The sequence below is a fragment of the Rhinatrema bivittatum genome, unplaced genomic scaffold (genome assembly GCF_901001135.1).
Source record: "Rhinatrema bivittatum unplaced genomic scaffold, aRhiBiv1.1, whole genome shotgun sequence".
NCBI lineage: Eukaryota > Metazoa > Chordata > Amphibia > Gymnophiona > Rhinatrematidae > Rhinatrema > Rhinatrema bivittatum.
The window spans coordinates 717,512-731,882 of record NW_021820411.1 but is presented as its reverse complement, the minus strand read 5'-3'; the positions used below and the strand labels follow the sequence as shown (position 1 = coordinate 731,882).

Sequence of the window (14,371 nt, the reverse complement as noted above, 5' to 3'; positions counted from 1 at the left end):
GTAGATACGGTCTCCAGAACTGAACACAGTACTCCAGGTGAGGCCTCACCAAGGACCTGTACAAGGGAATAATCACTTCCCTTTTCTTACTCGATATTCCTCTCTCTATGCAGCCCAGCATTCTTCTGGCTTTTGCTATCGCCTTGTCGCATTGTTTCGCAGACTTCATATCATTAGACACTATCACCCCAAGGTCCCTCTCCTGCTCCGTGCACATCAGCTTTTCCCCCCCCCATCGAATACAGTTCATTCAGATTACCACTCCCCATATGCATGACTTTGCACTTCTTGGCATTGAATCTGAGCTGCCATATCTTCGACCACTCTTCCAGTTTCCTTAGATCCCGTCTCATTCTCTCCACTCCTTCCGGCGTGTCCACTCTGTTGCTGATCTTCGTGTCATCCGCAAAAAGACAAACCTTACCTTCTATCCCGTCCGCAATGTCGCTCACAAAGATATTGAACAGGACCGGTCCCAACACCGATCCTTGTGGTACACCACTTAAAACCGCTCTCTCTTCAGAGAAGGTTCCATTTACCATCACACATTGTCTTCTGTCTGTCAGCCAATTTGCAATCCAGGTCACCACCTCGGCCCTCACTCCTAAGCTTCTCGTTTTATTCACCAGTCTCCTGTGCGGAACCGTATCAAAAGCTTTGCTGAAATCCAAGTATATGATATCGAGCGCTCTTCCTCGATCCAATTCCTTGGTCACCCAGTCAAAAAAGTTAATCAGATTTGTCTGACAGGATCTTCCCCTGGTGAATCCATGTTGCCTCTGGTCCATCAATTCTCCGGACTGTAGATAGTTCACTATTCTCTCTTTCAGCAGTGACTCCATTACTTTTCCCAGCACCGAAGTGAGTGGTGGGAAATGAGCAGTGGGACTCTAGAAAGGCTCCCCTGATCGGGCACGAAAATTCTAAGGCATAACCATCTCTTACTACCTCCAGAGCCCACCAGTCTGAGGTAATCTCGGCCCACCGAGGAGTGGGTGACCTTGGCTTCATTGCGAGAACTTTCCTCCTCTTGTCCTTTGACTGGCATCCCTGGAGGATCTGCGGGAACCCTGAAAGGACTGCTGACATCCCAATGACTGTTTCGGTCCTGAAGCAGAGGCCCCCTTGCCGGAACAAAACCTCCGCGAATTCTGAAAATGGGACCGGGATGGGAAGACCACCTTATTGTTCTTATTATCCTCAAGCAATCTGTTCCCTTTGGATTCCCTAAAGAATTCATCAACTGATCCAGATCCTCCCCAAATAGAAGCTTCCCTTTAAAGGGAAGATTACATAGCTAGGACTTGGACCAGAACAGCCTGCTTGCAGCCACCACTGAGACCATGCTCCTGGCGGAGGTACACACCAAATCATACAATGCATCTGCTACATATGCCACTCCAGCCTCCAAACACGCTGAATGCACAGGGCCGAGCATTCCGGTAGAAGCCTGCTCTTGTGCCTTCTGAACCCAGCACAAGCAGGAACACTGCATCAAGCTGCCACAAACTTAAGGCAGATACCTCAAACATGTGCTTCAATTGAATCTCCAGTTTGCAGTCCTGAACATCCTTCAGAGCAGCCGAACCCGCAACCTGGATCGTAGTCTTAGTCACCGCAAAGACTGCCGCATCCACCTTAGGAATCTTTAGGTAATCCAGATTCTCCTCCATCAAAGAATAAAGCTTCGCCATAGCCCTACCAACCTTCAAGCCTGCTTCAGGGAAATCCTACTCCTGGCTAATCAGCTTCTGTATCTTCTTAGGCATTGGGAGGGCCTTACAGCTTATCCAGCACCAGATTCAGTCCTTCCTGAGTCATCTTAACCCCCAATTCTTCCAACACCTGAGGAATGAGAAGGCGTAGCTCCTCTTTTTTAAACAGGCGGAGCACCCGAGGGTCATCCCCTTCTGCCACAGGACTCTGAGCCGGATCAAGATCATTCTTGTTTGAATCAGGATCAGGATTCTGACCCCCATCCGGGTCCATGTCCAGGTCCGCCCCCTGCAGCGAAGCAGGGGGCGGACCTGGACTCTAATGAGATGCAGGATCCTCCTGCATCTCATTAGAGTCATCCAGATTCCTGGAGTCACCCTCAGCTCCTGCGCGACGCAACCCCCGGTGCTTGAGCAGATCTCCAGAACCTCCCGCCAATGCCCTCCTTGACCGCTTGGAAGAGGCAATTGGCTGCCTCTCTCTGGATCTCTTCTCTCCTGCACCCCTACTGGCCAGGAAGGCTCTATGCAAATAGCAGGACAAACTCCGGAGAAAACTCCTCCAGATCCTGGGTCCCCTGTGTGAGAAGGCTGCCTTCTGAGTCCACTTCCCCCTCCTGATCCTCCTCAGCATCCTCCACCACTGGAGAGAGGGGAGGAGGGGAATCACTGGATTCCCGGCAAGGTGGAGGCCGCTTAATGTGATTCCCCATGGGCGTGGCTGAAACGGTAGCCCCCCAAGACCACAGCCACGGCCCCCAACTCCCGGGGTCCTCCTCTCGTTTGATCCTCCCACGGATGCTCCCTCCTCCACTGATGCACACCTGGTGCTTAGGGAGTGGGAATTAAGCTGAGCCAACCAGAGCCCGCAGGCCCTGCAAGCCACCATGCGTGGTTTAGGCGCCATGAGTCATGCGGGTACAAAATATGACGTGGCTCGAGTGAGTAGACGTGAATGTAGGCCGCACCACATGGCCGCCCCACTGAGCCGTGCGATCGCGTTGGCTCGAGCAGCAAGCGGCTGATCACGGCGGCCCGAGTGATGCATGAACAGGCCTTACCTCACACCGAAGATTTCCCCACCGGGGAAAATAAACTACCCACAGACTCTCCTATTTCTCCCTCCTGCAGACCCTAGCAGCTCCCACTTTCCGACCGCCACAGTCACCAATCCACAGACTGTCTCTAACACCAGGTCCTTCTTTCTTTGTTCTTCTGATCAGAGACAGTGGCTGCCTGGAGGAGACTGGAGGAAGAGAGGGAGCCAGTCCCCTGGCTATCAAGGCCTCCAGAAGCAACAGCCTACGCCAGCCAGGAGTTACCAACCCCCCGGTTACCCAGCTCAACCCGAGGGATAGCCCACAAAGGAACCTAGCACCTTGGGGAACTAATCCAGCTTCTCGAAGTCAGAAAACTGTTCACCATCTCCCAAATTAAACGTTCAGTCAGAACTGCAGGTTTGCACCTCTACCATCTGCTGGAGACAGAGAAATACTGAGGGACTGCAGGTGGCACTCTCGGATATGTAGCAGTGCCTCAAAGCTTTTGTTCTCTGCCTCCATCTGTTAGGGATGCAAAACCCACTTGTCTGGACTGATCTGGTAATGAACAGGAATGATTATTACTGATTGTGTCATACTACCATTTGTCATATGATCAATTTATTTTTTTTTAAATAACATTGTTCATTGTTTTATGCATTATGTATGTCTTGTTGTACCCTGCCCTGAATGCAGGAAGGGCAGGTAACAAATGTTTTATAAATAAATAAATAAAAGCTAAAATTCAGGGCTCCAGCCTGCATTCGCCAGGTCCCCAGTGTCTCTTAGCCAGCATCAACCATCTGCTTACCCCTGCCCCCTCTGTATGTACATCCCACTTGGATTAATAATGAGCCTGCTGAAGCCCCCGTGTTAGGCGTGGAAACATGGGAGTGCATTCTGTAATAAAGATTCGTTTTTACTGTATCCCAGAATGCCTGACTTTACACACATTTTCCAAATGTTAAAACCTTTTAAAACAATATCTAATCAGATATGAAGGTTAAATGGGTCACATTTTACCTTCTCTCCTCGTTTAATACCGGGCCTTAGACACAGCAGTGCTTGCATGTCTGGCAGTGGTTATTGAGCACAGCCTTGAAGAATTTTGCAGAAAGCGCTTCCGTTCCTTTGTGGTAAAGGGTGCGAGTGTGGATGCCACAGCACCTAAGCAATCATTGCTCTGGTCTCATTCGATTTTCTGAATCCCAGTTAAGTATTTTATGACAATGTTCATTATTCCCGGTTTATTCCAAGGCTGGAGAGGTGATCCAGGCTTCATGGGAATCCCAGGTAAAGATGGACCAATAGGAGACCCCGGCTTTCCTGGGCTGAAAGGGGAAATTGGGAGTCCAGGTAAGTGCTACAAGAGGATTGTGCTTTCTAGTCTAACGGGTTTTACTTTCTTCACCCAAACCCTTGCTGTAGTTACACGATGTTAGGTTCCATATTAGGAGCTACCACCCAGGAAAAAGATCTGGGCATCATAGTGGATAATACTTTAAAATCATCGGCTCAGTGTGCTGCAGCAGTCAAAAAAGCAAAAGGAATGTTAGGAATTATTAGGAAGGGAATGGTGAATAAAACAGAAAATGTCATAATGCCTCTGTATCGCTCCATGGTGAGACCGCACCTTGAATACTGTGTACAATTCTGGTCGCCGCATCTCAAAAAAGATATAGTTGCGATGGAGAAGGTACAGAGAAGGGCAACCAAAATGATAAAGGGGATGGAACAGTTCCCCTATGAGGAAAGGCTAAAGAGGTTAGGGCTGTTCAGCTTGGAGAAGAGACGGCTGAGGGGGGATATGATAGAGGTCTTTAAGATCATGAGAGGTCTTGAATGTGTAGATGTGAATCAGTTATTTACACTTTTGAATCATAGAAGGACTAGGGGGCATTCCATGAAGTTAGCAAGTAGCACATTTAAGACTAATCGGATAAATTCTTTCACTCAACGCACAATAAAGCTCTGGAATTTGTTGCCAGAGGATGTGGTTAGTGCAGTTAGTGTAGCTGGGTTCAAAAAAGGTTTGGATAAGTTCTTGGAGGAGAAGTCCATTACCTGCTATTAATCAGGTTTACTTAGGGAATAGCCACTGCTATTAATTGCATCTGTATCACGGGATATTCTTAGTGTTTGGGTAATTGCCAGGTTCTTGTGGCCTGGATTGGCCACTGTTGGAAACAGGATGCTGGGCTTGATGGACCCTTGGTCTGACCCAGCATGGCAATTTCTTATGTTCTTATGCCACCTCCGCAACATGCAAATCCTTTCTGGAGCTCTGTCCAAGGCCCTCCATTGGCAGTCATGTTTGTATTCGTCACATCCCGATTATAAACGTCTGCTATAGCTGTGCCATTCTGAGGGAGGGTCGAACCAAACAAGGTGTCCGTAAAGCTGTTATCCGGGCTGACTGTGGAAGGGTGCAGGGCCCAGGACGAATCAACCGCAGCAGAACCCTGACAGGACATTATAATGTTGGGGATGGGGCTACCACAGTAGCACAGGACCCCCCACAGTAGGATGGTCATCCCCATCACGCCCCATTATTACAGCCGTGGTTTTTTCCCAAGTTTCTTTGCATCTCCCTCCTTTTTCTGTTGGATTGCTGACTACTGCAGCAGCCTCCATCGGGCCTGAATCCATTCATATAGGGGTGGCTAACTCCAGTCCACAACAGGTCTGCTTTGCAGGCTATCCACATGAATATGCATGACACACATCTACATGCATTGCCTCCAGTGTAAACAAATCTATCTCATGCACATTGATTGTGCATATCCTGAAAGCTTGAGCTGTTTGTGGCCACCCCTGCATTAATGTACTACCCGGCAGGTAAGGCAGTAAGAACAGTAACCATCTCTGCTTCCGTCCCGGGGCAGTGAGTGCTGCCGTGGAGGCAAGCACAGAGCCTCAGCTCATGGGAGTTATACTTAAATGCCCTCCACTAGGCTGACAGTCACGCTCCTCCTTGGGAGGAGAATGTAGATCTCATAAAGTATTGCAGAAGATGTCTTGAAATTTTCCGGAGACATTAGTTCCCAGGTTTTGTGCCCTGCTATTGAGTATGACGTGCTCTGTGTCCTAACATCATGTCACATTTCCTTGAAGCTAGAAGTTGACATGGTTAAACTGACAAAGACTGTGCCCTTAACCAGGCCTCCCAGAATACAGTGACAAAAAGTCTGTCTCTAATCTAGCTGTGGTGAGAGTGTTTGTTTTATTTAACTACCCATGGCCGTACTTCGCCATCCGGGCTACCAAGCTGTAGGGACCATGGTGCTTGGTCAGGAGCGTAGCTGTGGGGACATCACGAGCAGCTTTGATGTTTACGAGCACCTGACAGAGTCTTTCTGCCTGTGACCAAGTGCTTCTGTCACTGCCTCCTCTGACTAGTGGGATAAAGTATGATAAGAAATTTACTGTAACCTCCTTCTCTCATCCTTCAGTCCAGCACGTCAAGCCCTAGCTTCCTGTTTGCTTTTATCTTGAAATTAATCATCTACAAATTGTTGATTGAGAGAAGGGGAAATGCAAAACAGGAAATAATTATACAGAGCACACGAGGTTTCACATTTTCTCTCCCAGGGGCTCAAAATCTGGAAGAATAGATGCGAAAGCAATGTAAAAGGTATGGGGAACGGAAGGGAAGCAGAGGTAGAGTGCAGGCATTGCAGCAACGGCACCACTACAAAGTGAGATCTACCGGTGTGGAAGGCTTTCAGGATGGGATGAGCCTGCCCTTACAAGACTAGTTTACAGGACACTTGGGGGGGGGGGGGGGGGAGGAAGTAATATTGTAACAACCCCCAAAAACCACTTTTGTAAAAAAAAACAAAAAACCCCCCAAAAAAACGTACACACGTAACTTCGCTTTTAAAATTACCCCAGCACGCAATTACCTCTGCTATTCGGCGCACGGAATTTTGTTGTGATGAGAATTTATATGCATTGCTTTTTAAAAATCTGAAAGTGTGCCCATATATTAAAACGCTGCCCGGATCTCTGACACCGCTGAATGCAGGTAAAATTGTGTGCGTGCAGGGCTTACGCATGCACGTTTATGCAAACATCGCGCAGGCTAATTTGTAAAGGGGCATGTCTGCAGGTAACGTCATGCTTTCTCTGAGGACAAGCAGGATGCCCGTCCTCGCACATGGGTGACATCATCGGATGGAGCCCAGCACCGAACTTTGATCTCAAAGATTCTAGAACTTTCATACATGCCCTACTGAGCATGTGCAGCCACTATGGGAAAAAAACAGACTGAGGGACTCTGCCTAGGGGGCAGGGTGATGACTATCATCACCCTGCCCCCTAGGCAGAGTCCCTCAGTCTGTTTTTTTTCCATGGAGTCGTGAAGTTGGGGAAGCTGTGTGTCACGGTATTCAGCTTTGCTCTCTTCTCACACTTTTTGTAATGTGATTTTTTTTTCTGGAGCTGCAGCTATTTTTCTTTCCCTTTGCCTTACAGTAGTTTTATTTTATTTTCCTTTTTTCCTCTGCCAGCCACATGGTGGGCCTTAGTTGCTGTGCAGCCTGGCAGAATCCAATTCTATCCCTTATTAAATAAATACTGCACCTGCAGTTTAGTTTGAGTCCTCTCCTTGCTCTGTCTGTTTTTTGTACCTCTGTCGGATGCTGGCAGGATTGCCAGAATGAAGTCCATGGGTGACCCGAGTAGGCCGCTGAGCCAGGGAGCTCGCCTGGGTTCTACCCAGGCAGGCATTCCATGTCGTTTAACCAATCGATCGGCATAGATGAAAGTTCAGTGAAGAGAATAGAGGTCCTCACTGTTCCTGTTCAAAGAAACTATTCTCCAAGGGCAGGAGCCTTGGATGATATAGCTTCCCCTCCTGTTTGCCTGTGATAACCATGCAGTCTCCTTGTAAGAGAAGGTAAGCAGGAGGCTGGGCAAGCAGCTTCCTGCCCAGTACTGGTTGCCTGTGCACACCCGTGCTAGTATACTGGTGGTCTGACACATCGATGTCAAGACCTCGTTGGGGACCATTGAGCACCATGGTCACTCTTGCCAACATAGAGGTGCAAAAGTGCCCGCCCGCCCTTGATGCTGTAAGGGCCATCGAAAGCTCCGTGCATGCTTCGAGAGCACTGGCTGGACCTTCCATGCCATATGCATCAGTGGGCTCCATAAGCACAACAAACACCATGAGCTCTCGCTGCACCGGAGAAATGGCATCCACCTTAGCGTCATCAAGCACCTTGGGCCTTGATGTGTTGGAGTGGCGGCACCGGTCTCTAGTGTTGCAGTCCAGACCGTGTCAGGGACCAGGATTGCCATTGAGCGCTATGATCACTCTCGAGGCCATTGAGGTGCACAGCCACCCTCGACTCAAGGCTATTGAGGTGTGCGGCTGCCCTCAAAGTCATCAACGCATTCGACTCAAGGTCATTGAGGTGCATGGCCTCCCTCGATGCCATAGACACCCTCGACTGGAGGCCATCAAGGTGCACGGCCACCCTTGACTCAATGCTATTGAGGTGCTGTGCCATCATGGAGGCCATCGGGCATGTTGGCCAGCGAGGCCATTTGTTGCCACTCTCAATGATGTCTAGCACTATCGACGAGGCACCAGAATCACTATTGAGCGCCCTGAACGCCCATGAGGCCATCGACCGCCGGGGTTCCTGAGAGCTCTCAAGTGCCACTAAAGCCCTCGGGCTCTCAAGCACCAGGGTTGCCATGGAACTGAGACTCTCTGGAGCACCGAGGCATCCAGGATTTGGTGCCATCGAGGCTCCTTTGCACTGTCCAGATGGGGTCAGAGGGACATCATGCTATCCCATCACTGGCCTACAGCTGTCGGGCACCATAGATGCCACTGACATCGGGGACCCTGAACTGCTGGGATTATGGGGCATCGGAGGCCCCACCAGGCTTCATGCACAATCAGTGCTAATGAGCATTAGGGTTGCTGTTGCGGCTATTGTCAGCATGGCTGCTTGCCAGGGATGCCTTCGAACTTATAGCATTGATGCCCTTGGGAGTACAGGTGAGCTGTTGGTGCTGGTACTCATCAGTTCCTTTGGGCACCGATGCGATGTGACAGTACATGTTGGGGCTGTAAAGCCTCTGCTTTAAGGCGCCATTGGTGTCCTTGATACTCACATTTTCTCAACACCTTTGAGCATCAGGGGTCTCCCATCAGTGCCATTGGGCTCTCGACCTCCACAGGTGCCTGGGACACTATTGATGGCACAGGATACCATTGAACTGGTCAAACTTGCAACACGGTTCAGCACTGTTGAAGCCTTGGGCACAGCATCATTTGGTGCCATGGATGCGATCCATCATTGGTGAGTGTGAGAGTGCTATGGGCCCCACAGGTGCTGTCACCACGGTGGGCACCAGTGGACATGGTCGGATGCAGCAGGACAGTGCCACAAAGCAACATGGCCATCGTCTGTTACCACGGAAAGGGTGGTGAGCCATTCATGGCGCCATTTCAAGGGCTGTGTTCAGCCTCTTGAAGCATTATCAGATACCGGGGGTACCATGGGGGTGATGCCATAGACTGCCGGCTACCACCACCACACCATAATCAGAGCCTCAGTGGCACTGGGGACGCTGACTTCACACTTTTCCTATTGACTCCATTAGGAGTTAGTGCCTCAGTAGAGTGCAGCATGTGCAATTGGGTCTTCCACTCCTCCAAGCATCTTAAGCACTGGCAGGTAGCATTCTCTCTGGCGGCACAGTTCACAGCCATGCCAAGGTTCAAGTTATCAGCTTTCTTGTCTGTTCTGCACCATAGGGAACACTACCAAGGAAGGCACCATCACACACACTGTGACTGCTTTTTGGCAGTATACAGCCACAGATTCTGGTGCTCGATCCTTGTTGTGTCTTGGGATTCTACCCACAAGCATGACCAGTGGGTTCGTAGTTGTGTCGCCATCCACAGGATGGGGCACCACTCTGAGTACTGGTATTCGTGTTTTTACAGGGGAGGGCACTATTCTTCCAGTTGCCCTCTAGTGTATGGGGGTGTGTGTTTCCCTCATGACGAGCACAACAGGTTGTACACCACAGCCACAGGACTGACCTAAGATTTTGTTCCTGGTTGAAACCCTATGGGAGTTGAGACCAGGAGGGTAGTGTTGGGAGTCATCCCCTCCCTCAGAAGAGGAGCTTGTCTTTTTGATTACTCCCATATTAGGGATCCCTTTTGTGGGTTATCCCTGGGGCTCCATCTCTTGCAGGTTTATAGCCGAACTAGAGCCTCAATTCCTTTGAATTGGTGCATCTCCTTGTAGGTCAGGAACGGCGGACATTGGGGGACGGCAGCAGCAGTCAATGGATTGTTTTTTCTGGGGTCCCCTGTTGATCACCATGTTGGCCTACCCCATCTAAGGGTGGCTGCAAGTGGCAGATTTGATCGCTTATGAACCTCAGTGGTCAGTTACTGTAACCCAGTTCTTACTTGGAGAGTTGGAAGGTTTTTCAGGATCAAGAGGCCCCGATTCCCATTGCTTTCCTGTCCCTTCAAGAAAGGAAGATATGACTAGATTTCCAGAGGCAATCCTTATAGGTCCCCTCCTGGATGCCTAGTTGTCCATTCCTACAATGGGTGGCCTTCATTCTCCATTTCCCGGAGAAGGGATTTCACTTTTTCTGACTGGCATTCGTTCTCTGATCCCCATGGGATACGAGAGCAGGTCAAGCAATAGCGCTCTTCTTAGGTTGTCCTAAGGCACAGTAGCTCTATTTCGCGAGGAAGCTATTCCATATTTGATCTCCCCATTGTACTTGGGGTCTCATCCTCGGTGTAGCTCACCGGTCCAGATTTAGGGGTGTCTCCCATCCAGGAGTCATCTTTGATACCTGCTGAGTTCAATGGGTGCTTTTCGTCAATGACCACTATTGCCAGTCATTCTCCTGCAGCACTCTACCACAGTGAGGAGGCAAGTATGCCTTTCAATCTCTTGTCATATCCATGGCTGAGGGAGTTGGGGGATGAGAGACCCCACAACAGAGATGCTGCTCTTTGGTTGCAGTAGCTTGCAAGCTGTAATTCCCCATTTTACTGATTACCCTGTGTGCGGACAGGAGAGTCCTGGCTCATGCATCGGTTGTTCCATTTACTGGACCACATGCTTCCTTGGGGGAAATATATGTAATCATGGTTGAGTTACCGATACGTAGGCCAGGTTGGTGGGCAGTCTGTTCTGAGATAACGTTGACCCTGTCCTGGTACCCTTAGTGTTTCCAGGCCAGTGAAAAAATTCCATTCGACAGGGGTTTACACTTGAGGCACCCCGCCTTCCTGTCTCTTGGTGGAATGTTTTTGGAGTTCTTCCCGGGGGGGTTCGCTCTCAGTTTCTGCTGTTCCCAGCAGGCTGAGAATTCTACCTCTTGGGGTAAGTCCTACTGAAATCAGCAGTGAGTTATTTGGTTGGGGGTTGAGATATACAGCCTAGCGGCTTTTTCTTACTACACAGCCCGGTGGTCTGCCTCCTTGTTTTCCTCGATCCTTCTGACTTCCAGTTGGAATGTCGAGGGTAAGAGAAGAAAAGTTAGGGCATTCATGGCATATCTTAGTGTATACCTGCAGGGAACAATACGCCACTTTTTTCCATTTTTTTGCCAAGTTCTGGCTAGTACTTCCTTTAGCATTTCACACTTCACTGGGTTGTCCAAAGTGCCTTCCTGCTCACCTGCACTATCCTGTAGACAGAATGGATAGCTCTGCCCTTGACAGGGTGCAGTGTGGGTGAGCTTCAGGCCTAACGTATCTCCCTGCTCAGGGTTTTGGGCTAGCGATCCCATTCAGGGATTGCCTTTCATCCCCTGAAATTCTTTATGCTGTCATACGTGGTCAGCTATGTCTGGTACTTTGGTTCTTAAGAGTCTGTCACAGACCCTGCCATTGCTGATTATTCTTACAAGCATTGTTTGGGTGTTTCTGCCCATTGTGCCTATCAGCCAAACATGGGGCACACGTCTGCAGATGCATTCTGTCCTTCAGATGCTAATGGCCCGCAATTTCTTACTGGAGGGTATTCAGGCCCCATTTGTTTTGTTTTTTTTTGGTTGCCTTGTGACACCGAAGAAAGCTGTGCAGTCTTTGTCCAAGAGTTCTTCTCTTGTTTGCTTCTCTAGACCTCTTCCTGTATCCAGGGAGGGTCTAGCCAGGTTTATAAAAAGGTTTGGATAAGTTCTTGGAGAAGTCCATTACCTGCTATTAATCAAGTTTACTTAGGGAATAGTCACTGCTATTAATTGCATCAGTAGCATGGGATCTTCTTAGTGTTTGGGTAATTGCCAGGTTCTTATGGCCTGGATTGGCCACTGTTGGAAACAGGATGCTGGGCTTGATGGACCCTTGGTCTGACCCAGCATGGCAATTTCTTATGTCCTTCTGTCATTGTTAGGGTTTACTGATCCGAAACCCTGCTTGTAATGTTTTCCATGCTGCGGAGTATGTTTCTTGTTGATAATCGCATCACTCGGGGTTTTGTGTCTCAGTCTTTTCTATGGCTTTCTCTTTGTAGAACCCAACTCTTTTCCCACCTAGACCCCTTTGTGGGTCGGCTGCCTCACAGGTAAAAGAGAGAGAGGTGATTTCTTTCAGCATGGTGCGGTTTCCTGCTTTGTTTTGCTCGGACAGCCTGTAGCTTGGGATTCACCCACATGTGAGGACTACCATCCTGCTTGTCCTGGGAGAAAGCAGAGTTGCTTACCTGTAACAAGTGTTCTCCAAGGACAGCAGGATGTTAGTCCTCACGAAACCCTCCCGCCTCCCCTGGGAGTTGGTTTCTCCATGTATGAGCTGTATCATGGACTGAGGGACTCTGCTTAGGAGACAGGGTGATAACTACAGCTGCACATGCTCAGTAAGGCATGTTTGAAAGTTCTAGAATGAGATCAAATTTCTGGGTTGGGCTCCATCCTAAAATGTTGCCTTTGTTGGAGGAGTGACATCCTGCCATCCTCAGAGAACACCTGTTACAGGTAAGCAACTCTGCTTTCTCCCCAAAAATGCCTTTTAAAATTACCCTCCCTAGGATCAATGTGGCCTGGAATGTCTGTGAATAATCTTGCCCGTGGTACTTAAAGTGCTGTGTTACGCTGTGGACAGGTACCCGTGGTCTTCCAGGTCCGCCAGGCCAAGCTGCTACCACAGAGGATTACTTTGCTTCTCCCGGATGGCCCGGTGGGCCTGGACGTGACGGCTTCTCGGGCTCTCCTGGAGAACCTGGATTGCAAGGACCGAGGGGGCCACAAGGTAAACGACGACATGAATGAAGCTGTTAAAGGAAGTAATATTGTAACATTGCGCATAAGTCAGCTGGCAATTATGTACGTCAATTACTACAATTTTCAGAGCAGCCTTGTGCACGTAGGTCCACTTTGGAAAATATCCCAGCAAACTGTGCACGCTCTGTGAGCCCTTGCTATGTGGTGCACGTAGTTTTGCACAATTTTCTAAAGGGCTATAAAGCGCTACTTTACCTGTAGAAGATGCTTTCAAAATTAACCTCTAAATGTGCTGCTGTGATTTTTTTTTCAGGATTGTGTAGTTTGGCTCCTATCCACAATTCTTAAAAAGATAATATATGCAATGACAGTTTTTCCCTGCAGCTCACTAATAGCAACTTAATTTTAGACATCCCTCAGCTTTTTCTTTCCCGGTTGTGCCGTCTGGGAGACGGACCAGAGAGTTTGCCGCAGAATGGTATCATCTGCTATCCAGCTAGTTTTAAGTTTTTGGTTTCTCTGTCTGTCTGTGACATGTGAAGTCGCAAGCAGGGGGCTAGCAATACAGGCAGAGAAACCGAAGACAAAGGAGGTGCGAGTGGGGCAGATCAGCGGAGCCGCAGGTCACCGAAGAGGCCGAGCAAAGCCCACACATCCAACCAGGCTGCCAAAGCCTAGAGCTGTCATTCTTTCATTTCCCTTCCATTTCCTCTGCATGAATCAAAATGCTGCACACTAAGGAGCCGAGCGCACTGTATATAACCCGCAGTCGGACACGGGATAAATAGGCGCTAATCCACCCCCTAATGCAATAGGAGAATTAGCGCCTATTTAACACAATTCCGACAGGGAATGAATGCGATAGCGCTCATCACATGGAAATGCACGAGAATGAGGCTATTACTCATCCACTCTGCATTCGCACATTCAGCTCTTAGGTATTAACGTCTGCCTGGAGCTGGCGTTAATAGCTGAGCGCACGTAATAGAAGTACAGAAAAGGAGAAAAACAAACTGCTTTTCTGTACTACTTAAGTTTAAAAAAAAAAAAAATCCCAAAAATAACAAAATGAAAACAAATCCCTGAGAATGATTGGGCTGCACCCCCCTAGCAAAGACTGCAGCAGTCATTAAACATCGACCCCACTGCCCGCTTTCCAGGGAAATGGAAGCAGTGCTGAAGTGTCTCGCAGGGTCCCTGCCACCCATCCCATGGCCCCTTCTTTCATGTTTCCAGGGAATTGTAGGCTTGGTGTTTGTAACTCATTTTAATTCTTCCTGAATAATGCGGTAATCGCTCTTTCCCTGCTGCAACGAGCCACTCCTCAGAGGGTATACCGACAGGTGGAGGTGTAGGCTTGGTGTTTGTAACTCATTTTAATTCTTCCTGGAT

General features: G+C 49.0%; 1 protein-coding gene across 2 annotated transcripts in view; it reads left to right on the top strand.

The window, feature by feature from the left end:
* COL4A6 (collagen type IV alpha 6 chain) overlaps positions 1-14,371 on the top strand; it is a gene marked incomplete at its 5' end in the record, with an annotated part of 101,047 nt that overhangs the window by 71,621 nt on the left and 15,055 nt on the right. For both annotated transcript variants that reach the window (XM_029586039.1, XM_029586038.1), the window contains 2 exon segments: positions 4,013-4,111; positions 12,861-13,007. In XM_029586039.1, the coding sequence (XP_029441899.1) occupies positions 4,013-4,111; positions 12,861-13,007 (246 nt within the window).